The sequence below is a fragment of the Rattus rattus genome, chromosome 5, assembly GCF_011064425.1.
Source record: "Rattus rattus isolate New Zealand chromosome 5, Rrattus_CSIRO_v1, whole genome shotgun sequence".
Classification (NCBI taxonomy): Eukaryota; Metazoa; Chordata; class Mammalia; order Rodentia; family Muridae; genus Rattus; species Rattus rattus.
The window spans coordinates 125,559,526-125,583,018 of NC_046158.1; the positions used below are offsets into that span (position 1 = coordinate 125,559,526).

Consider the following 23,493-nt stretch of genomic DNA (forward strand, 5'->3'; position numbering starts at 1 on the left):
AAACACTCAAATAATTTTTTAAAATTTTAGTTTTTACTTAATATTTCATAGCAGAGGCCACAAAGCTGTGTATTATCTGGACTCCTAGCTATTCTTAGTTCCAGTTGACCATGGATATTACTTCTAAATATTGTCCTAAAATGGAGGCTTTCCTGATCTCCTACTTTCCAACCCTCAGTTGCTACGCTTTTAAAAGCATCCACTGGATCATCATCAACCGAAGTCTCTCAAGTCCACCTGTCTGAGATGCCAGCACTCTAGTCATACGTAAAAGTTTTCAATGATTCCCACCAAACTTGCTCTACCCTACAAGGCTTCAAGATTGGTTCCTGTCTAGAAGGTGAAGCTCCCCCACCCCACCCCACCCTCATTCAGCAAACAGCAGGCTTCATATAACTCCTAGACTCTGCCTTCACTCAGAAGTCTTTGCCCCCCTGTCCCTCCCATTTTCCAACCCTGGCTGTTTTCCTAGTAGCCAGACTACAAGGGGCTCCTTATCCAGGCTGTCTACATCTGCTTTTTAGAATGTTCAAATACTTCTTCAAAGCAGATTTCAAAGTCAGATGCATTTCTACTCCTTTGACATGAGAGTACTGAGTCCTTACCCCATCGTCAGCCTGGACCTTTCTTCTCTTCTTGACCTTTTCTGGCATGAGTTTGTCTACTCTCTCCTTGTCTGATACTGTTCCAAATTCATCTTCGAAACTTCGCCAGGATTCCAGCAACATAAGCCTCTCTTCTTTTTCTTCACAGTTTCTCATGGTTTTGTTAGCTTCTTCATAAATTTGTCTGCATTTAGCCACACTTCCTTCTTTCCCAGAAGATAATTCAAACTGAGCAAAACTGATCCATACCTTAAAGAAACCCAGAAGATTATGTCACCCAGAAGACAGAAGCAGCGGTCATAAAGTTAGTTTCTTCAGTTCATGATGCGTCCACTAAGAATGTACCACAGACTGATACACTGAATATATGCTTCAGCGTCAGTATGGAAGTAGTCCTCTGCTTTTAGGTGTCTGACATCGTTTTAAAATTCTGGGAGAAAATTTAACTTCTTTAAACCCACGATTCCCAAGAGATTCATGTGCAGCATAAACAATGATCTTAAGCTTACTATTCTTAAGTTCTCTGAGAACGACAGATTCTAAGAACAAGAAAGTCATTTAAAATAGTCTGCCTACAAACAGTAAAACTGCTGTACAAATAAAATGGGAGATTACTGAAAAGGTACAGGATACCTTGACGTGCTGTGTTCGCTGAAGCAACTGTCGGTAAAGATTTCGTGTTCTCTCAGTTTCTTCCTGCTCAATCTCAAAATCAATATATGATTTCCAAAGTACCTAAGAAAAATAATGGGCCAGTCTTAGCACTAAGAAAGCCACATGCCCCGATAGTTCAGCCATCCTGACCTATATCCAGGAACAAGACTTTCACTCAACAATTAGACTGCATGTGGATGGTAATACTAGCATTTAGAAGCTTGTCAAAATGTAACTAGAATTTTAGATAGGAAAAAACGCTTTGGATTCAGGTTTACATTTTCTTTTTAAACATTTAACACAACCAAAAACTCGTCAAGAATTCCAGGTACTTTCATGATGCTGCCCATGAGTTAACTTTTAGGGAGAAAATAGGCCAAATTAGCCACTGTATGTTCTTACCCCGATACCAGTTTAAAAACATTAAAGATTTATTTATTTTATGTACATAAGTGATCTATCTGCGTGTACACCTGCAGGCCAGAAGAGGGCATCATATCACATGTTTGTGAGCCACCACGTGGTTGTTGGGAATTGAACTCAGGGCCTCTGGAAGAGCAGCTATCTCTCCAGCCCTGAGTTCATGAACTGCCCACCACAGTCACAAGGACAAGAAAGGGCAAGGATGAGGGAGCTGTCAGTCTAGTAGAGTAGAGGAACTGAGCCACAGGTGAGATCAGCCGTGTAGGAAGCTCTGCCCTGATGTAGGTCATGTTAGTACAAGACTGACTGGAGGCTAGGGCAGTCCTGTGGCTTCTGTGAGGCTCCAGTCAGTCCTAGCAGTGGCTCAGTGCTCTCTGTGGCTTTACTGAAGGCAGGCCAGGACTGCGGCCGCAGCAGTAGAATCTAGGAAGATCATATTTTAGGCAAAACTACCCTAAGGGCAGAGCTATGTAGTCTCCACCCCCATTTCCTGTGTTCCGGATGTGAGGCCTACAGCTGGTTCCTTACCGGCTTGTCCTTTTGTCCCCTTTACCCTTCCTTCCCCGTCAGCTGTGTGGGGATTGCTGCTGACGCTCCCCTCTTCACTTTCTTATCCAACAGAGTCCTAATCAGAGTGGGAAGACTATAATATTATAATAGCTGGGTCATGTTTATACTTTACATGGTTAGCTAAGGGGGATACTTGAGAACTATCTAAAATACATTCAACTTGGGATCTCACCTCTGGCATATCCAAGCGTGGCTGGCTGATGGCTAATTCATAGATTGCCCGAGCTCTCTCAATATCACCAAGGATTGTCTCTAATTCTGCAAACTTAATCCACGAGGTACAATTTTCAGGTCCAAATTCCAAAAACTTTTCGTAAAGCTTCCTGCATCTGTCAAATTCTCGAAGCTGCAGTTCCAGTTCTATGTAACCTTTGAATAACTTGTTCTTGGGACATTTGCCTATGGAAGTTCCCTGGAGAATAAAAGGGTCAAGAGCACTGTTACACTCATGCACGTTCAACCTCAGTCCTTGTGGCTCTGTCCTAGAAGCTGTCCTGTGCTGCAGTCAGTCTGGCAGGCCTTCTGTTGCTCTGCTATCATCCAGTTCTCACTCAGCAGGCACTCAGCTGACAGACACTGGGGCCTCGTCAGCTACAGGCACTACCTAACTCCCCTCTTACACGCCCCTGTAACACGTTCTGCCCACCTTCGTGTCACACCGAGTACAGGTAACTTTGACTGCATGAACAGGGGAAGCCCAGCATCAGCTACACCCCTGAAGCAAATGACTGCGTCCCCTCTGCAGTCCCCAGCTGTCCGTAGCCCCTGCTGGAGGTGGCATCCCAGGAACCCTGTCCAGTTCTAGCAGGATGGCTTGATCTCCTGCAGGTCTCTTGTCCGCCACTGATGCTGCTGTGATTGAGGCAGCAGTCGTACCTAGTCCAGAAGACCTTTCCCAATACCACCCCACATCCTGTTCACCTTCTTCTACCTCCTCTCCTTCAATGGGCTGTGGAAGGGGCCACATCTATGTCCCACTTCAAATGAGCACTCAGTAGTCACGTATTCTCAAAGCCCAGCATGGTCTCTGAGTTGTCCCAGTCTACATATACTAGATACATTTCTGCTGCTCCACCCGCTGCTGTATTCTTTTTTTTTTTTTTTTTCCTTTTTGAGATGGGGTCTTGCTATGTAGTTCAGGGAGGCCACACCCGGCTTCGTTGCTTCTTTTCGGTAGGAACCATAAAACCGTAAGCATGAAGATCTGAACTGCCTCATAAGTCTCATTGACACATGCCAATCCTCTTTACTTACCAATGCTCTTCTGGCAAATGGCAGATTTTTCTGTCTTATTTCAAACTGTGCGTAATATAACCACATTTTGGCAAACGTGAACTACAAAACACAAGCACAAAAAGATCTGGTTTAAGAGGTGCATTTTAAATTAATTTAAATTAAGCTATGGTAAGATTTCAGGGTGAGGAGGGATGCAGTTTGTTGGTTTTAAGCAAAGATGGCATTTATCAACACTAAAAGCACGTCAAGAGGCTGGTCAAACGGCTCAGGGAATGGCAGTACCAGCTGTCTAGCATGGCCCTTGTATTTAATCTCGTGGTGGACAGAACCCACTCCTCCCAAAGCGGTCTACAGCACATGCAAAGCCCTCCTCCCATAAATAAGAAATATAATAAAACTCTGTACATACACATGTACGATGACCTAGACGGATACCGTCCTACGTACGTTATAGCACGGCAGCCTCTGCTTTGAATGTTTTATGGGCTGCTTATAAGCTGGTGAATGTCCTGTTTCTAAGACCTCAACTCAGTCAGCACTTCCAAAGTAGGACTATTCTTTTGTTTTGCTTTTGGGAAATGCAGTGGAGGTAAACATCTTAACATATGCAAAGACATCATGTGTTCAAGCACACAAGCAAGCTTTCAGTTATCAAAAGACCCACTTGGAATCCCTATGTACGTGTTCTGTCTTCTTTCTTCCACTCTGCCTCTCTGAATCCCCACACTCCTCAGGATTTCTACACTGGTAACTGCATTACTGACGTGTCATGACAGACTGTTAATGGTGCCACTCACTTGAAAATTCAATTGATACATAATAAAATGTGATTTTGATCCAGCAAGTGTACCTTTTTGTGAGGAATTAGTTCCAAAGATGCTTGATACACCTGTCTTGTCCTCTCAGGATCCTGTATTAATATGAGAAATAGATAAATAATGCTAATATTTATTTTGTCAATTTATTTCATACCTGTAGTAAAAACAGACCTCCATTTCTCAAGACACTATTTTTAAAAATTGATTTCATTTATGGTCAAAAACAGCAACTACTTTTGATCATCAAACTTTTTCTAAGAGTAACAATGTGGCCATCAAAGTTTGAATGCATCAATGTAGAAAGACCTTAGCTGGACAGCAGAAAGATGTTACAGTCTCAGATAAACAGAGGATAGTCTTTACCTATTACCCGCTTCTGGAAATGCCACTTGGTTTTTACCAAAAGCAAAAATATACAATCTGGCCCTAATCTTTATTTGTGATAAAACACAAATTGGGGAACTATAAGTAATTAAACTGCTTCACTGGTTGTTTCAAGTTTTAAATGTTATCTATCTTACTGTGCTTCAAAGTTTTAAAACAAAACACCCCCATGTCTTAACAGGCATGGTTTGAATGATGTAAATTGGTTGCTAGGGCCCTAAAAAAATTTAAAACTGTTTGTCTCAAAGATTGTAGCTATCAGTTAATACACAGAGCAGGCAAGGTCATGATGCTGGGGTAAGAAAGGTATTCACGGCTGCCCCCATTCGCCTTCTCACCTTGGCCTCCAGCTCTTCATAGAGTGCGTAGTTAACCCAGAGGTAGATGTAGCGTTTCCAGTGCCTCTTCTCCTGGATGGGTGGCACATTGGCAATGGCTCGCTCATAGACTTCCCGCACAGTGTCCGCTTCTGCATCACTTTCCACCAAGCGTAAATAATCAAACCATGCATCATAATTGTGTGGATTAGCCTAGAAAAAGACCCCAGCTTAACCGATAAACACAGAACCAAGAGCCAGACTTCACAGGCTGTCAGAACTGTAAGGAGACACCAAACTTGCTATATTTTAGTAATTTTCCCCTTTAGATTTTTACCTGCTATCTCGTTTTTAAAACATCAGGCCTGAGATCGTACAAAAGGGACATAAAAGGTAGGGACCTCGAAGCAGAGACTCTTTCCTCTGCTGCCACCAAATATGAGAACTGCTTGATAATGACATTCCATTGTCTCTGAGACAGGGTCTCACTCCACACCCTAGGCTAGCCTTGAACTCATGACAATTATCTTGCCTTGGCCTCTCCAGTCCTGGGACTACATAGGTTTGAGCTACTGTGCATAGCTTTCAACTTGTATACATGTACTTTTTACACATATGACTGTATACCCTTATGTTGAAAATGAAATTATAATGGGTATATACCAGACTCTAAATCAACAGTCATTTTTTTCTGAACGCATTTTACTGACCTACCACTGTAATTAACACCAGACTTAGTCCTTTGCTCGGAGCTATCTCAATCTGACTAAAGCAAAAGATACACTGAACAGTGAGAGAAAACACTGCTATTTTTGACTGAAATCAAATTGGTAAACTGCAGAGCTTAAGAACAGACTGTCTACTGTAGATCTCTTGCTCGTGCAGAGCAGGTGTTTAGAACCATCTGACCCTCCCATCCTTCTCCAAAAATGAGCTCAAATAAATGCCACATTTCTTTTCAGGCATGGACTTGATATGACACCTAGCCTAGCCTCGAACTAACAATTTTTCTGCCTCTACCTCCCAAGTGTTAGGACCCACATTTCTTCAGCTTGCTATTAGTTAAAGGTGTCTGCACCTGGGAATGGCAGAGTAAATCCAAGTATGGCTTGCTCTCCTTTCCACCAGCCACATTTACTCTAATTTGCCTGAAATAGCTCAAGTCTGTTAGAGGCGTCATCGAGAGAGTAATCAGTAGCCCCACTTGCTATCACATGCACCAGCCCAGAGACCTCTAACAGCATGAACCATCTATAGCAGTGCCCACCTTCACTTCTTCTTCATACTGGAATCTCCGTTTGCTCACGATGATGTCTTCTATACCCCTCCGGTCACCAAACTTCTTCTCAAAGATGGTATAGTTTTTAAAGAGCTCTTGGGCCTCTTGCTTGGAAATCCTATCCAGGGCATATTTGTAGATAACTCGTACCCTTTCAAACTAAAAGCAGGTAGGAAGATTATCATCTAAAACATAATCTCATTTTAGTCACGCCTTGAAAATAACTACAACTTATTACTTATAAATTAAATTTTGAGACTTCAATCAGAAAAGATTCATATTTAATATAATTCTGTATTTATAGTTCTACATTTATAGTTCTATATTAATGTTTCCATATGTAATATTGTCATAAAGCTTCTCCATCCTGGGTCCTTTTTCAGGCTGGTAGGCAACACCTTCATGGCATGCCTGCTCATGACCAAAGCCCCATGAGTCTGTTCTGGTTCCTCTCCTGTTCTCTCCTTCATTGACTCTCTGAACAAGTGTCAACCGACTTTTAATTTCTTCACAACTGCCCTTTTCTCCTGCTGCTGACCACCTCCTTTTCTAACTGAGAACTTTCGAAAAATCTCACCGGATTCCTGGTTTTATCACCTGCTCCTTGGTAATTAGTGCTGATGATCAAACCCAGACCTCGACCGAGGCTCACAAGTGCTCTTCCACGGAGCTTCATCCTCAGCCCTCCCCCCACCCTGCCTCTGCTCTTGCTATGCCCCTACCCTGCTCCAAAATATTTTCATAAACTAGCCAGAAGGTCACTGTCCCACTGAAAACCGTCTAATCTGTGGCTCCTAGAGAGAATCTGACCCCTCCAATTCTATTCTTTTCTGTGTACACCATGGAAGAAAGGAACTGGCGTATTTGTGGGGCAATCTGTGTTTCCATTCTACGTTGTTTCCTCTGCTTGAGGGCACTGGTTCTTTGCCTCCCCAGCTCATTATCCCTAAGACCCTTGAATCAGGATACCAAATGGCTCTCAGCAGGCTATACATGCACTTTTGTGTTTTTGAGATAAGGTCTATGTACTATGCTGGCTTTGCCTCAGCCTGAGTCAATCATCAATTTTCTGAGAGGTGGCATTGGAGGCATGTGCTAAGACACCCAACTCCAGGTATTCATATTTAAAGGTGTAATTTTCACACAAAGCAGAGTGAAATTAAGACAGTCGTTGTACATGACCACTCAGCTCCAATGGAGAGCTCAGCAATAAATGTGTGCTGTTCTGTATTAAATTGTTTTTGTATCTAGAAAACATTTTCTCTCTGGATACGCAAATAAAATAAAACGGAGATGAATTCATTGAGACTTACTTCTTTTTGATTTTCCTCAAATTTAGCAAAGGCCACATAGAGGTGTTCGTCCATATGCTCATCCCCAAAAAACTCAACTGCTCTCTCGTAGACTTTCCGCGCATGGGCAAAATAAGCATGCTTCTCTTCAAATCGAGCGTACTTGATCCAGTTCTTCACAGCAGGGTGCACAAGCACAAGTGCGGGGAGTGAAGGAAAGAGCAGACACCAACGACAGAACCCAACCAAGCCTTACTCACCTCCCAAACTTCGACAATTCAAAACACGACAGGATGAGCACACTCAGACGAGGCTAGCAGCTAACCTGTGAGGCAAGGCTCGCCTTACTCATTCTCTCTCCCTTCTGGGCTGACTCAGTATTGTAGCAATGGGACAAACAGAGTCTGAAGCCAAAGAAAACCTGAACCAGTTACAAATCATATGATCTTCAACAGGTCGATTGTCTCAGGGTTTTCATGTGTGGAAAGGGAAAAATAGCATCAACTTCACTCACCATTGCTTTATTAAGTGAGGGAATGTTTGTGAAACTAGCACTTTCTGGCCAAAAGAACATGGTCAATAAAAAGTACCTATTGCATTAAATGCTCATTACAGCAGTCTACCCACAATGAAAGAGTAAACTGCCACGAAAAGAAAGCTGCTAACTAAAGCTAAAGCTAAAGTCTTAACTTGCCATTTGATTAACAGAGCACATGGCCTTCCACAAAGAAGCTAATGATTTCCACAGTGAAAAGACATTCAAGGGTAGCAAAGGTGTTAAGAACATCAGTTCTGAGGCTGATTTCCTGGGTCAAATACCCCTATGTTACCACCTGAGACGCTGGTCAAGTTACTGAATCAGTTTCCTCACTTGTAGGATGGAGTAGTTTCCTGCACATGAGGGTTTTCACAAGCACTGACAGTATTAAGTGCTTAGGGTCTCATCTGCTACAAACCAAGAGCTCCTCAAGCCTCTGGTAAGCCACTATTGAATGAGTAGAGACAACTGGAGATCTTAATGTTCACAGTGCGGTTCTCACTGCTTACAGAAGTTCTGGAAAGCCAGTAGATTCCTCAGTCCCTGAAAGTCAAACCACTGACCCTAGGAGGGATGTGCACACATCTCCCACAGAACATAGTGTTAAATTCTAAAACCTGCACAGCCTATTTTCTTGTGTGTGTGGGGGGGGTGCGCACAGGGGGGGCGAAAGGCCAGAGGCTGACATCAGGTATCTTCTTCCACTGCTCTCCACCTTAGTTGATAAGGGACCTCTCACTGAGCCTGGAGCTTATTCACCTAGACTGCCTAGCTAGTAGCCCGAGAGATCCCCCTGCCCCACCTCCCCAGTACTGGGGTTACACATATATGCTGGTGCAGCTTTTTACATGTGTACTGTGGATCCAAACACAGGCCTTGGCCAACTATGTCGTCTACTTATGTGTGATGTGGTTCAGAGCGTCAAGCAGCTGCTTCAGGGTGGCTTCAGAGAGGGAGAGAGCTCCTTGTGGACACGGTCTGGGTTACTCCTGCCTTCATACTCAAGCATCACTATATACCGCTGAAATGGACTTCAGCTAGGAATTGTATGCCGAGCGACACAAAATGTTCGCTGTTCCATACATGTCTACGAATGGCTGCTAAAGCACAGCAATTATTAATTTGAGGGCTCCAAACAAATTTTAACAAGTGTGGCAATTTGCAAATAGGGCGCCTCTGGGTGATGAGCATCAGAGGTCCGTCTAACAGTGCCTTCGCAAACCCCATCTTATATTTGCTAACACTGGCCTGTTTTCTATAGTGCTGAAGCCTAAACTCAGGGCCTCAAAATATGCTAGGCACATGCTCTATCCATGGGCATATACTCAGACTTCACCATGTTTAGTTTTAATTTTTCTTGTCTAGAAGAGACACAAAGGCTCAAGGAACTGGATGACTCTGGAGTCATTTACTAGCTGGAGTCACAGCTAGTAAGCAGTGAACCTCTGGATGAGGTTCACTCCATTAGTAGTAGAGAGATGGCCCAGTGGTTAAGAGCACTGACTGCTCTTCCAGAGGTCCTGAGTTCAAATCCCAACAACCACATGGTGGCTCACAACCATCTGTAATGGGATCGGATGCCCTCTTCTGCTGTGTCTGAAGACAGCTACAGTGTACTCATATATAATAAATAAATAATAAATCATAAAAATAAAGTAGTGCTAGTGATCAACACAGACCTCTAGTTCTAGCAGCCAGGACTTTGTGCAAAAACCAAAAACGAACCCACAATATCACTGAAAAGACTCAAATGACTCAGTCTACACATTTTTATCTGACTAATTTCTAACCCTATAGGAAATTGTGAAAGCAACGAAACTTGCCTTCCTGGCCCGCAGCGTCACGTTAACAGCTACATCTTTACTGTGACATCTTTTTGGGAGGTAGACACCCATGACAGCCATGTACCAGTAATCCCTCATTCAAAGGATATAGCGTTCATAAATGGTGCGGGCCCGCTCCACCTCTTTGTACCTCAGCTCGAAGTTGATGTAGGAGTGCCAGGCCTGCTCCTCAGGCTGCCATTCCATCCAGCGCTCAAACACCTGACGAGCACCGGCAACATTGCCCAGCATCTCCTCCATGTACGTGTATTTGTACCTGACACGGAATCATTCAAACACGCCTGCTGTGGTCAAAGGACTCGGGAAAAAAGCCTGAGTGATCGATCCCCCTCACTCTGACACTTCTAATGCTTTGTTAAATGCAAAGATCTTACGGTTTTTTGTTTTGTTTTGTTTTGTTCAAGACAGGGTTTCTTTGTAGCCTTGGCTAGCCTGGAACTCTGTAGACCAGGCAGGCCTCCAACTCAGATATCCATCTCCCTCTGCCTCCCAATTCTTGGGATTAAAGGTGCGTGCCACCAATGCCTGGCTGATTTTAAGTTTTATCTTTCCAAGATGTTTAAGCAAATGTTGTCTTACTAAAAATAAACCTGAAAAAGAATTAACCATGGGGGAGGGAGGCTTCATTAAGAAGTTTCTTATGAGTTAAAAAGTTGTAGTAAACATTTAAGTCTGATTACATAGCTATGGAACACTAGAATTATGACTCATAGATTATGGGACATTAAAAAATAGCATAATCTTAAAAAAGTAGAATGTAATATTCAACATATACAATTATTATAACTGCAAATAAAAGCCATACACAAGCCAAGCGGTACTTTGCTAGTTTGTGAAGACCGCTTTGTGCAATTAGCAGCTTACCAGAACTGGTTGACTCGCGGCAGGGTTGTTATGGCACGGTCCCAGATATTTCGGGCATGGTTGACCTGGCGGTTCTTCATTTCCATTTCTGCATATTTCAGCCAGAGTGTGATATTTCGGTAGTCGACATCTAAAGCACGCTCGTATATGGATCGGGCCCTTAACCAATGAGATATGGAGAGCATCAAAGGCAGCACCTATAAGATATGCAACAGCCACCTCACAGTAGCTGCAGTGCCCTCCTATGTTGTAAAGGCACCTATCATGGGCCAACTTCTAGTCATAAGAAGAGGAAAAGCAATGATGTTCTCAAGTTACCGCACAGTCCTTAGGAGAGACAGCATGCAATTACTTCATAATGTTACAAGCAGCATAGGCAAGGTCTGGACAGGAAGCAGAGAGAGAAATGGCAATGTTTGGTGAAACAGGCTAAGCTGCAGGAGCTCCTGGAACTGAGAATGGGAGAGAGAGTTGCAGTTTGTTCAGAAGTCAAGGTTGGTGAAGAAAAGGCGCCTTCAAGGGGTCAAGGCAGAGAGCAAACAAATGGCACAGTAATGAGCAATGATGTGCTCAGGATTGGCAAGGACATGGTCACAGTGGAGCATGGGTACGAGGGCAGAAAGGCTGGTCAATGGGCAGTGAAGGCCACCATGATTTTTATCTTGAAAACAGATTTCAGGAGAACACTTCTATATTTGAAACAATATCCAATTAACACAGAAAACAGACAAAACGCTGTTCTTAGCGACAGGAGTACTAGCAGCAAGACCCACATCTAGAACCTCCTGAGACACCCCCCGACTGTCCTTCCCAGTGAATGCCTCAGAGAGCTCCATGGAAGAGAAGCTGGAAATTGCTGACACGGCACGGTTCCGTGCTCTCCTCTTCCCAGCTTTCACGTGCTGGCTTGCACGCTCTTTGCAGACAGTTACTATAGTCGTGGCACTGTACCTTTGAATTTCCTTCAGACTTTCCTCCCATTGTGCGTATTTGATCCAGTTGCTAATCACAGTTCTGTTTTTTCTTATATTATCTTCGAAAGTCTGAAAGGCAAAGGGGAGTGAAGAAAGTGTGTCAAAGAGAAAATGACTTTGCTTCCCCCTTGTAATATACAGCACTCATTTTATTCTTTCTAAGAGAAAATATATCCTAGATGCTGAGGAAAAAGAACCTTCCTCCAGAAGGGGGACAATGACAGGTGTTTCTCTGAAGTTTATGGAGACATCAAGAAAAATGTAAGGTGTGTCTTTTAGAACGCTTTGCTGTTCTCCGTAGCAATTAACAACGAGTGCTTTAATAAATTCTACTTTCATTAAGAATAAGAATGTTGAAACAACTTTTAACATTACCTTCAAGTGCTTGGTAACTCGTAGAATTTTACGTATGACTTCCACGATATTAGTGGATTAAATAATCCCAAATACTAGCCTGAGGTCCGATCACATAGGCCCTTTCGGAGTTCTCTCCCAGGCCCTCGCTCCTAACTGTGGTGGGCGACTTGGACAGACGTGCGCAGTGCATTCTTAGCAGACTCACCTTCCTTTTCCGTAGTTTGTAATCGTTTAGTTCTTCCTCGTCTGTGATCTTCTGCTGAGGCGGGGGTGGGAGGAGCTCAAGCTCTCTTTCTTTAGCCTCCCTTAAGAGCTGCTCTGCGGTTATCTGCACCTCTGCTGGTGCTTTGTTCTTCACCTTTTAGGACAAAGAGACATTCCTGCTTTTGGGTAGTGTTCTCCACACAAGATTTTCTAGGACATAAACTTCCTAAGAATGAGTCCAAGATGCCATCTTTGAATGACATCCTCAATTCTCCATGAGACAGAACCGGGGGCAGGGGGAAAATCGTACCACTTCCTCTTTATCACCTGCTCAGAGAACTCACTCCTCTAACCCCTCGAGTGGACAAGTTGGTTTTCCATGACATTTTAGGCCAACTGAAACTGTTCTTTTTACAAAGTCTCCACCAATAGCCTGTAAGCGTTTTAGTTTCAACACGGTAGCCACAAGTCAAACGTGTTCAAGGTAGATGGACCCTGAGTGCAAACATGCTGTTCTAATTTGCTTTCTTACTGCTGTGATAGAACAACACCAACATAAACAACCCGCAGAGGAGAGAGCTTATTGATTGGCTTACACAACTGGATCACGAATCCATCATGAAAGGAAGTCAGGGCAGGAAGCCGGAGGCATGACTGATATACAAGCTACGCTCAGTCTGTTCTTACAAACTACTCTGTACCACCTGCCCAGGTATGGCACTGCCCAAGTAGGGTGGGCCCTCTGCACCAATCAGTAACTTGCATAACAAGCAATCTTATGGACGAATTTTCTTAGTCCAGACTCCTCTTCCTAGATAACTTTAGCTTGTGTCGAGCTGTCAAAAAAATCTAGCCAGGACACATACCCTGGTTTTTATGACTCAGGATGCAGGGGAAAAGCTACCACATTAGATTTTTTACAATTACATGTGGAAATAAAAACCTGTCTCAAGACCGAAAGGCCCTAGAAGAATCAAACCAGAGAAAGATTGTATGCAATGGCTAAGTGCAAGACTTGATACTCATTAAGCATTGGTGAAGTATCAGCCACCGTTGGAAATAGAATAATTTACTGTCCAACCTAAATGATGTCATTGCACAGAGCCTGTCCTCTCCCATTCCTTCCACTGCCTAACTTTGACGCAGCCTTCAAGTGTTAGCTTCCTTCACAAAGCTTACCCTCAAGTTTACTGGCACCCTTCTGGTTCTTGCCTATAGCATAGTCTACGGGACTAGGCTACATCTATCAAGGTTGCTATTTTTACTGGAGCACTGTAGCCTCGAGTAAAAGTAGGGGACCCCCAGAGACTAGGAAAAACAATGAGTTTACCGAACCGAACTGATGCTTTGCATCACAAAAATACCACCCTGGAACGAAGGCTGGGCAGACAGGAGACGAACTCGGAGTGACAAGACCCCGTGCCACCTCACCATGGATCACCTGTCTTCTTGGACCAGGGCACAAAGATCTCTGTCCGGAATCTCTAGTGCCCCACACCACAGATGCTGTGCTGAGGCTCCTCGTGGTCGCTTACCTTGGCCACTTTAGGAATCCGCTGTTTCCCGGCTGCCGTGGAAGCCGCCATGATTGTAGCCGCGGAACGTGAGCGACCCTGGCCCACACCCGGACTTCAGATATACGCCTCAAAATCCCGCGGCCAGCACCACAGAGCCAGCCCACAACAAACTAGATCCCGGAACCGGAACCGGAACTTGCCAAGGCGACCTTTGACCGCCTCACGAGTCAGGGGAAACGCCGCGTCGTTTCCGTAGCAACCGTGTGCGCGTCCTCTGAGGAGCAGCGCCGCTTGCTGGGACTGCGGGTGAGGTGGGTAGCGTGGGCTGCGCCGCAGGGACATGGGGTTCGGGCGGCGAGGGCTCACCCAGGTCCGTCTCTAAGATGCGTGCAGCTGTAGGTAGTGGCACCTGACAAGGGGCGTAGGAACCCATCTCGGATGTGGAAACAAGAGGGAGAAGGGAAGAGCGCGGAGGAAACCACAGCCTTGCAAGCAGCTGCCAGGGCAGCGGTGCATGCTGGGATTTGTAGTCTTGAGTCCCCGCCCCCTCATCTCGGGCTTCCTCGCGATTGGGCCAAGTTAATGATCTTGAAACGTGGATTTTTTTTTTTTTTTTTAAATAGAGGTATTTTTGCAACAAGATGTTAGAGAAAGGTGGAAATTAGTAGCAAAGCATCTACAGAAACTGGTACATTTGGTACAAAAACCAAATTTTTAGTCTGTAAATTTGTTTTCATTATTTCAATTCTGTTATCCTTTGGCTATAAAATGAGAGAAATACCTATTTCCTTAAGATTAAAGAGAAAATCTGTCTATGTAAAGTGCTCGCTAGATGTTAGTATGTATACTATCCGACGTACATTCAGAAACAGAGTTACTGAGCATATAGTTAAGATAATTTTTTTAAATAAAAATTTTGAGATTGACGGTAAAATTGGGAAGGTGAGCTTCTCCTACTCCCTCTTTCCCCACCCTCAAAGGGCTTTCTACGATCCATTCCCACCCCTACGGTGGTTCATCGTCAGCATTGGTGAATTTACACTGACACATTATCAGTTAAAGGCTGTTACAGTTCACCCTTGTACTGTCTGAGATTTAGGACAAAGGCAAGATAGTCTGTGTCTGCTGTTTCTATAATCTACAGAGTTCCAAGCCATTAAGATCCTCAGGGTACTGCCTGTTCATCCTTCTCCCCAATACTCAATTTTTAATTTTTTTAAAGATTTATTATTTATATGAGTACACTGTCACTGTCTTTAGACATACTAGAAGAGGGCATCAGATCCCATTACAGATGGTTGGTTGTGAGCCACCATGTGGGTGCTGGAAATTGAACTCAGGACTTCTGGAAGAGCAGTCAGTTCTCTTAACTACTGAGCCATCTCTCCAGCCCAATACTCATTTTTGTAAGCATTTTTTAAAAATTCTTTGAGTTTTGCATTTTAATCATAGTCACTCCTCCAGCTTTCCCCGGATCTACCCCATTCCCTATCTACCCAACTTTGTGTCCTTTTGGTTTTCAACCTTTTAAGACCAATTTGTGTTGCCCAGATATTTTTGGATATGTGGTCTTCCATTGGAGCCTGGTCAACTTACCAGAATGGTAGACTCTTAGAGAAAACTCATGCTTTCCAGCAGCTAAAAATGGCTAATTTCTCCGCTGCCAGGTATGGGATTTGTGCCTAACTCTCCATGTGGGGATTTGGTCTGGCTTGAGTTTGCACAGGTTTTGTGTTCTGCTGCTGTGTCCAGATGTTTTCTGTAGTCATCCACTGCCTCCTGTTTTCACACACTGCCTCCTCTCCGACAGTGATCCCCTGAGCCTTGGGGGATGAGAGAGTAGCAACACTGGACTTAGGTAGCAGGGATGGGTTGGCCTGTTTTTTAATGTCTCTGTAGGTCTTGGTAGATGGTTGGAGTGATAGATCTCTTCAGATTGGTGACTTTTATTAAGTGTCATGCATTTAAACTTGTCTTTATTAGAGGATTAATTTAATCCTTATGAATTTTTGTTATTGGTAGTGATGATGATGGTGATTTGTTTGTTTGTTTGTTTGTCTGTTTGTCTTTGGTGTTGTTCGTTTTCTGGGACAAGGTCTTACTGTGTAGCCCTGGCTGGCCTGGAACCCCCCCAGAGATCTACCTGTGTTTGCCTCCCAAGTACTGAGATCAAAGGCGGCACCACCACACCTGGCAACAGGTAATTGTTTAAGGGAATTTCCATAGTTGCCCAACTCTAGTATTTGGGGGAAAATATGTCATAACATCACACCTATTCTTTCTAAACTTTTTTTCGTAATCTTTGCAAACTACACATGAGTATAGTCAATATGAAAATATTTGCCACAGCTCTAAACTATGTCATCCAAATATTTAACATCATCTTGTTTCCCAGACATTAAATACATTGAGATTATTTTTGCTACGCTCCTAATGTAAAACTACCTATCAGGCTAATAGCTGCTAAAATAAGAGAGAATGGGGAAGAGTAAGCTAATATCCCAGGTTTGGTGATGTTACCTAGATACCGAGGTTTGCAACATGAAGTACTTCCATTCTGAGTCCATGGTTCCACTAGGCAACAGCTGGGCGGAGCTAGGAGCAGCACAAGTCCTCTAGTTAACCACAACAATCACCGTAACACCAACGCTGCACATACAGATCACATCACACTTGGGGACCTGCTTCTCTCCCACCCTGCTCTATGAAAAGCCCAAGTCCTCTTGCACTCAGCTCACAGAGCTTGCTAAATGTCTGGGCTACGGAAACAGCTGGCCAGCTTCACCGCTCACTTACTGTAAAACTGTTAAAAAATGAATACATTGACATTTTTGATGCCTCTTAATTACTATAAGCTTGAGCAACATAGAGCCATCCCCAGGAGCTATGTTGCCCTTGAAGGTGCTGATAAAACTTCTCTGTAAGCCTGTGAAGTTGGTGGTGGGAAGGACTCTAGCCTGCCGCCCTGCTGCCTTCTCAGGGTCTAGTTAACTCCATCTTAGACTTTTCACTGAAGATTTGCAGTTAAGGAAAACCAGTACTGCTTTGATCTGAAGCCCTGGGGAACAATGACGAGAGGGGCCCTTTGCCCAGAGAGCCCATCGTGGGGAATGGCAGAGGCAGTGCTGGCCTGAGAGGCCGGCGCTTTTATTCTGACCACATGTGTATGGCCTCGGCCAAGCCCCTTCTTTCCCTGAGTTTTGGTTTCCTCAACAGGGGATGAGCACAGTCCATTTCAGGGCCCTGCAGCATTCAATTTCTTTGGAATATCTAAGCTTTAAAAAGAAAGTAACAGGATACATCTTGTGATAAAAAAAATCACACATGCTATATAATTCTATCCATATGATGATTAAAAATCATCAGAGATCAACTGCGTGCTACAAGTCAGAACCATGGTCATCGGTGCAGGAGGCTAAGAGTTGCGTACAGCATGCTTTCGTGTTGTTCTCTGAGGCACTGTGACCTTGCCAAGCTGACTGCCCTGATTTCAGTTGACCCATTAGTATGTAATGATTCCGCCCTTGGAAGAGAAGGCGGGGAGGATCAGAAGGGGAAAGAGATGGAAAGAAGAGGCAGACAAGCTTCAAGATAGTAAGTGAAAATCGAAACCATTTTGTGGGCTACTGTTGCTGTTGGCAGCATTCCCCCAAAATCTCTGGACCCCTGACACTCTGCCGCTGCAGCCATTGGAGGGTTCTTCTGAGAAAGACTGTGGGGAAGATGTGCGTAGTACAGAGAGCAACTCTCTGTGACAGACTTCTTCAAGCCTTTGATAGATTTTCTAGCTTTCCACTTTTTGGACAAAAGTAATGAGCCTGTAAGAAAATGTGGTTGATTTAAACTCTTGATTCTGGAAAACTCTGTTTGGCCATGCTCACCTAGCCCTGTTGCTGTGGGCCTCTGGCAGCATCCTGATGGGAACTTAGGACAGTGGAAGTCTGTTCACCTCGTCGTGGCCACAAAGCAACAAGAAAGACAGCAAAGGACCAGGGTTCTTTCCCTACAAGAGCACAAGTTGACTGAACCCTTAATACATGAGCTTTTGGGGAGACATTTCCAAAACATTTAAGCCCATGGCTTGGAATGGGTTTGGAACCCAGGGTTCCAAAACATGGTGACCCCTCAGGAAAACTGTTTAAAGAAGCAGATGCTTTCTTGTTTAGACTTTATTTTGTCTCATAAAACCTCTTAAGATTGCTGTCTTTTAGGGTTTCAGTTTCATAAGGGTAAACTCTTACTTGGAATGTATGTCAATATTTTCCTTATGACTGTATTGCTGCCATGGAGGATCAAGTCCGTCAATAATCCATTTCAATATCTAAAGCAGTTTTAAAATAGTTGTAGGAAGTTCTAGACAGGCCAGTTCTCAGTTCATTTTCTAGGAGAGCAGCATTTTAGCAGGTTTGCAATGGCAGTTGTTATAGCCACCCATCCAAGAAAATATGGCCCCCGAACCCCCAAGTCCCCCTACACAGGCTTACTCTGACCACATGAAATTAAGTAACTGTCCAATGTCATACATGTTGTAATCGAGCTAGCCTGCCATCTGAGATTAACAATGGACTTCTCTCTCTCTCTCTTGAGCACAGGAGAGAAAAATGTCCGTCCTTACTTCTCCCAGAGGGAAGGTTGAGGTAGTGCATTGCCGAAGAACAGAATCCCAGGACATCTTCTGTATCAAAACTCTCATCAGAAAATTTACTCAGAAGCTGTTTGGGAGGCTCAACATCATCTATCTGCTGTAAGTGCATAGCTAAGTAAGTTCAAGGATGCTTGTCGGCGTTACTGCAGGGCTGGGGAGATGTAGCTTAGAGACAGAGCTTTTGGCCAGCATGCATAAGGCCCCAGCAAGGAAACAGCCACCATTTAAAAACTTTATCGTGGGGCTGGAGAGATGGCTCAGTGGTTAAGAGCATTGACTACTCTTCCAGAGGTCCTGAGTTCATTTCCCAGCAACCACATGGTGGCTCACAACCATCTGTAATGGGATCTTGGTGCCCTCTTCTGGTGTACAGGCAGAATACTACGTAATACATACATACATACATACATACATACATACATACATACATACATACATACATAAATATTAAAAAAAACAACAACTATCATGCGACAAAAAGGGACCCCACTCCCTTGTGCTCATGGCAGTTCACTGCACAGTAGAAAATGCCTAGCAAGTCTAGGGGATAGCCAACCCCCGTGTCCTCTAATGGTGTGTAAACTGAAGACTTCTCATGGGCTTTAGAGTCAAGCAGACTTGAGCTGAAACCTCACCAGCCCTGCTCATGAGTACAGTCAGTTGGGCTACATTATTAGCGTGATCATGTATGGAGAACTTACTGCACAGCAGGCTCTGTGCCTACCAGGACTATGTCATTGAGTTACCCCGACCGTTCTCTGAGGTACCTGCTATTGCTTCCATCTGATGGATGAGGATGGGAGGATTGTTGAGGGTCAGGCTTACAGAAGTGACCGAGCCCAGGTTTCTCTTAACCACCACTGTTAGGGTGTTCTTCTAAACTGAAATGTGAACAAATGTTTTTCTTCAAAGTTCTTGTTCTGCCTATTTATGTGTGTGTGTGTGTGTGTAGATCACTTATATCAACACATCTGTCTGTCTGTCAGTCTGTCCATCTGTCTGTCTGTCTGTTTGTCTGTCTGTCTAAACCTTCTGTAAACCCAGGAATAAAAACCTTTCAATCAGGTCCTTATTTTTCTTCAAAATATTAGATAGCTTATTGCTTGATATCTCATATGGTTGTTCCTCACTTCTGTGATATACAACCTGATGTTCACGCCCCTGTGTTGTGCCTTTTCACATGGAGTCAGGCATGGTTCTGGGCGACCCATAGAAAGCAGCAGAAGTGAGACTTTGTGGCTTCCAGGGCACAGAGAATCCTGCAGCGTCTCCTAAGTCTCTAGTAGTTCTCCGTCTCAGAGTTCAGGTGCCACGCTGATAATGGTTAAATCCCACAGCCACAGGTGAGTGTCCATGACAGCCGCAGCTCAGCCCACAGCCACCATCTCCTGCCAGCCAGTCATGTCAGTCTTTTCAGTCACTGACTCTTCAGTTTCTAGCCACAGCCACATTTGACTCTGATCACAAAATCAAAGAATCACAGACCAGTCATAAGTCATTACCTTAAGTCAGTAAGGTTTTTTTTAGTGGTTTGTTATACATGCAGAAGGTAAATGTTTTGTTTGAAAATGTAAATAATTCACTCACTTAGTTACAATCATTGTGAAAACAATAGGCCTACAGATTGTAATGTAGGATTTGCAGAGGAGAAAATGGAATAGAATTTTATACCCCAGCAGTAAAAGAGGGGAAGGGTTCTAGTTACTTTTCTTTCCTTTGTGACAAAATCTGAGGCAGAAGTGACATAAGAGAAGGGAGATTTATCTGAGCTAGCTCACAGTTCTAGAGGGTACAGATGTCCATCATGATAGAAGGGGCATGGAGTGGAAGCTTGTAGCATGGCTTACTCACGTCTCAGCAGGGCAGGGGGCAGGCAGCTCAGGTCTCAACCAAAGGCAGATAGACCCTCCGAGGGATCCTACTTCTGCTAGCAATGTCAGATGCCTCAAAGTTTCCAGTCTCCCGGAACAATACTACCAGCTTGCCGGGAGTATTGAGAACAAGAGCCCTGGGGGACCTCATTCATTCATACAACAAGGCTAAGAGAAGAGAAAGGCATACAATGAAGGAGGTATTAAAATCATGTAAGATGAGAGGAAACTCTCACACATATCCATACTCAGAATACATGTGTATGGACAGAAGTCTTTAGTGCAGTGGTTAAGATGGTCATGTTGATGAAAAAACAAAGCAAAAATATGAAGGCATATATTTAAAGTAATAGAACCAGGGAAAAAAGATTTGCTACCGATGATCTCTTCCAAAAACATAGAATGGCTCCTCCCCCCCCCTTTTTTTTAATGTGAGTACACTGTTGCTGTCTTCAGACACACCAGAAGAGGGCACCAAGATCCCATTACAGATGGTTGTGAGCCACCATGTGGTTGCTGGGAATTGAACTCAGAACCTCTGGAAGAGCAGTCAGTGCTCTTAACCACTGAGCCATCTCTCCAGATCCCCTAGAATTGCTATCTTAATAGTAGATAATATTCTACTTCATGGTCAATATACTTCAAGGACAAAAAACGTTACTATGAATAAAAAAGCCACTGTATAATTACAAAATACTGCCTTCTTGATGGAACTATGACAGCTTTAAACTTACATGATTCCAATGGAAATCCCCCCCCTTTTTTTGTCAGCAGTTTTCTTTTCTGAGATATCATCTATCCCGCGATGTAGATCAGGCTGGCCCTGGACGCAAAGACTACTGTGTACACCAGCATGCCTGGATTTACATATTTTTTAGTGGTACCATCCCAAATTTTCTATAACACAAAACAGTCAGTAGAACCAGAAGAAATGTGATTATTCTGGGGAAGTCCCTGAGAGAGGGCGTATGATGGGGGAGGAGGGATACGGACCTAGAGGAAAATGAAGCAATATCTATGGCACCATAGTCCTTGGGTTCTGGCAGACCTCAGTGCATGAGAACTCACTGAGGCATAAGACAAATAAGGACAAGGACAGATGTCCCAGCAGTTGAGAGCACGTGAGACGCAGGCATGAGAATTGGTGTTTGGATCTCAGCACTCACACAAAACCTGGACATGGTCTCATGTATATAACTTGAGCCTGGCCCTGAGGAGATCTGCCATGAAGGTCACTGGAGCTTTATCACCTCTAAGGGGCAATGTGAGGAGTGATAGAAGACACTAAATGCCCTCTGGCTTCTGCAGATGCACAGGCACTTCTACCTGCACACACGTGGAGTTCAATTCCCAGCAACCACACGGTGGCTCACAACCACCTGTAATGGGATCTGATGCTCTCTTCTGGCATGTCTGAAGACAGTGACAGTGTGCTCACCTACATATACCCATGTGTACCCACACATACATGCTACTAATACACTGCTGTACGTCATAAGCAGGGCAAATTGACTCCAGAATCGAAGGTTAGTTTATGATTAGAAAATGGATCAATTGGGCTGGAGAGAAGACTCAGTGAGCAAAGTGCTTGCCGCACAAATGTGAAGTCCTGAGTGAGTTCACAATCCAGCCCTCACATGAAAAGCTGGGTGTGGAGGTTCACGCTTTAATACTGGTGCTGGGATCCGCCTGCTTCTGCCTCCAAGTGCTGGGGTTGAAGGCATGCACCCCACCACCTGGCTTTTTCTTTTCTTTCTCTTATTTATTTATTTATTTATTTATTTATTTATTTATTTATTTATTTATTTATTTAGAGACCAGCCTGGTCTACAGAATAAGTTTCAGGACAGCCAAGAAGTACACAGGGAAATCAAACAAACAAACAAAAACCACAACTGAAACCAACTAATAACAACACCCAACAAGAACAACAACAAAAAACTCAAACCCACCCCCCAAATCCCCAAAACAAGACAGGTGCTCGCGAAGAGACAAGAGGACCCCAGGAGCTTACAAAGATGGCGAAGACCGTGTCTCAAAAAGTAAGAATGACTATGACTGTGGCAGGCACTTAACATCAACCTCTGGCACATGCAAGCACACACACACATACACACACACACACACACACACACACACACACAAGGGGGAGAGAGGGAGAGACAGAGACAGAGAAAATGAGAACTATTAATTTGCTTTATTGGGAGATTAAAGGAAGAGAAAGTATAAAATTATCTCTATGTGAGATAATGTTTATCTTTATTTAACAAATATATTTAATATAATATAATAATATCTAATAAAATCTAAGTTATTCTTGGTTATAACTCAATGTAAGAACTCCCTTAACATGCTGAAGCTATAAAACCACTTAACGTCATAATGATATTAGATGAATTTCTTTTACTCTAATAAACAACATGAAGTTATCCATTACCATGTCTTTTATTTGACATTGAATTGGATTTCTTTACTACTGTGGTAAGAAATAAAACATGCAGTCCAGTGGGGTATACCTGTGATCCCAGCAATCACGAGACTAAGGCAGGAGAACTGTGAGTTCAGGGCCAGCCTGGGCTACATAGGAAGACCCTTTCTTAAAACAGCAAAACTGATCTAAAACAAAATGGTGTATGTTGTTTGATGGTTGAAAAAACAAAATAGATTACTTATTAGCAAATGATTTATTCTTTGCTTTGTTTCATTATTTATTCTTTGATAATTATGGGCATGCATATAAATGTCTTGGTCCCATCTACCCAACTCCTCCTTCCTCCTCCTTCTAGAACATCTCTTCCCACCTTCATGTCCCCCCTGCCCTTTCCGCCTTTAACTTACTGAGTCTAGTTTTCCCTGCCTGCTGGAATGTCAGCATCAGGTTCCCTTGACCTTGTATAGTCAGTCATCCCTGCAGTGAGCACATGAGTACAATGGCCTCGTCCTGGCCAGACAGTATGTCAGAGATCCTCTTTCCATCCTCCTCACATTAAAACATATTTTGATTTTCTGTGTATGAGTGTTTGGCCAGGAACTGAGGTCATAGACAGTTGTGAGCGGCCATGTGGGTGCTGGGAATTGAACGTTGGTCCTCTGTGAGAGCA

General features: G+C 43.7%; 2 protein-coding genes across 2 annotated transcripts in view; one reads left to right on the plus strand and one right to left on the minus strand.

Moving 5' to 3' along the window:
* Nucleotides 1-13,960, minus strand: part of Crnkl1 (crooked neck pre-mRNA splicing factor 1) — a 17,736-nt gene extending 3,776 nt beyond the window's left edge. The window contains exons 1-13 of the mRNA XM_032904347.1: nt 13,895-13,960; nt 12,361-12,513; nt 11,776-11,867; nt 10,825-10,983; nt 10,050-10,216; nt 7,600-7,778; nt 6,275-6,445; nt 5,029-5,220; nt 4,339-4,398; nt 3,507-3,587; nt 2,425-2,664; nt 1,239-1,340; nt 606-854 (exon numbers count right to left, since the gene is read on the minus strand). Coding sequence (XP_032760238.1) covers nt 606-854; nt 1,239-1,340; nt 2,425-2,664; nt 3,507-3,587; nt 4,339-4,398; nt 5,029-5,220; nt 6,275-6,445; nt 7,600-7,778; nt 10,050-10,216; nt 10,825-10,983; nt 11,776-11,867; nt 12,361-12,513; nt 13,895-13,945 — 1,896 coding nt within the window. The 5' untranslated portion in view covers nt 13,946-13,960. The remainder of the gene's footprint in view (nt 1-605; nt 855-1,238; nt 1,341-2,424; nt 2,665-3,506; nt 3,588-4,338; nt 4,399-5,028; nt 5,221-6,274; nt 6,446-7,599; nt 7,779-10,049; nt 10,217-10,824; nt 10,984-11,775; nt 11,868-12,360; nt 12,514-13,894) is intronic.
* A 4,517-nt stretch (nt 13,961-18,477) lies between these two features.
* Nucleotides 18,478-23,493, plus strand: part of Cfap61 (cilia and flagella associated protein 61) — a 260,690-nt gene continuing 255,674 nt past the window's right edge. The window contains exon 1 of the mRNA XM_032904350.1: nt 18,478-18,620. Coding sequence (XP_032760241.1) covers nt 18,478-18,620 — 143 coding nt within the window. The remainder of the gene's footprint in view (nt 18,621-23,493) is intronic.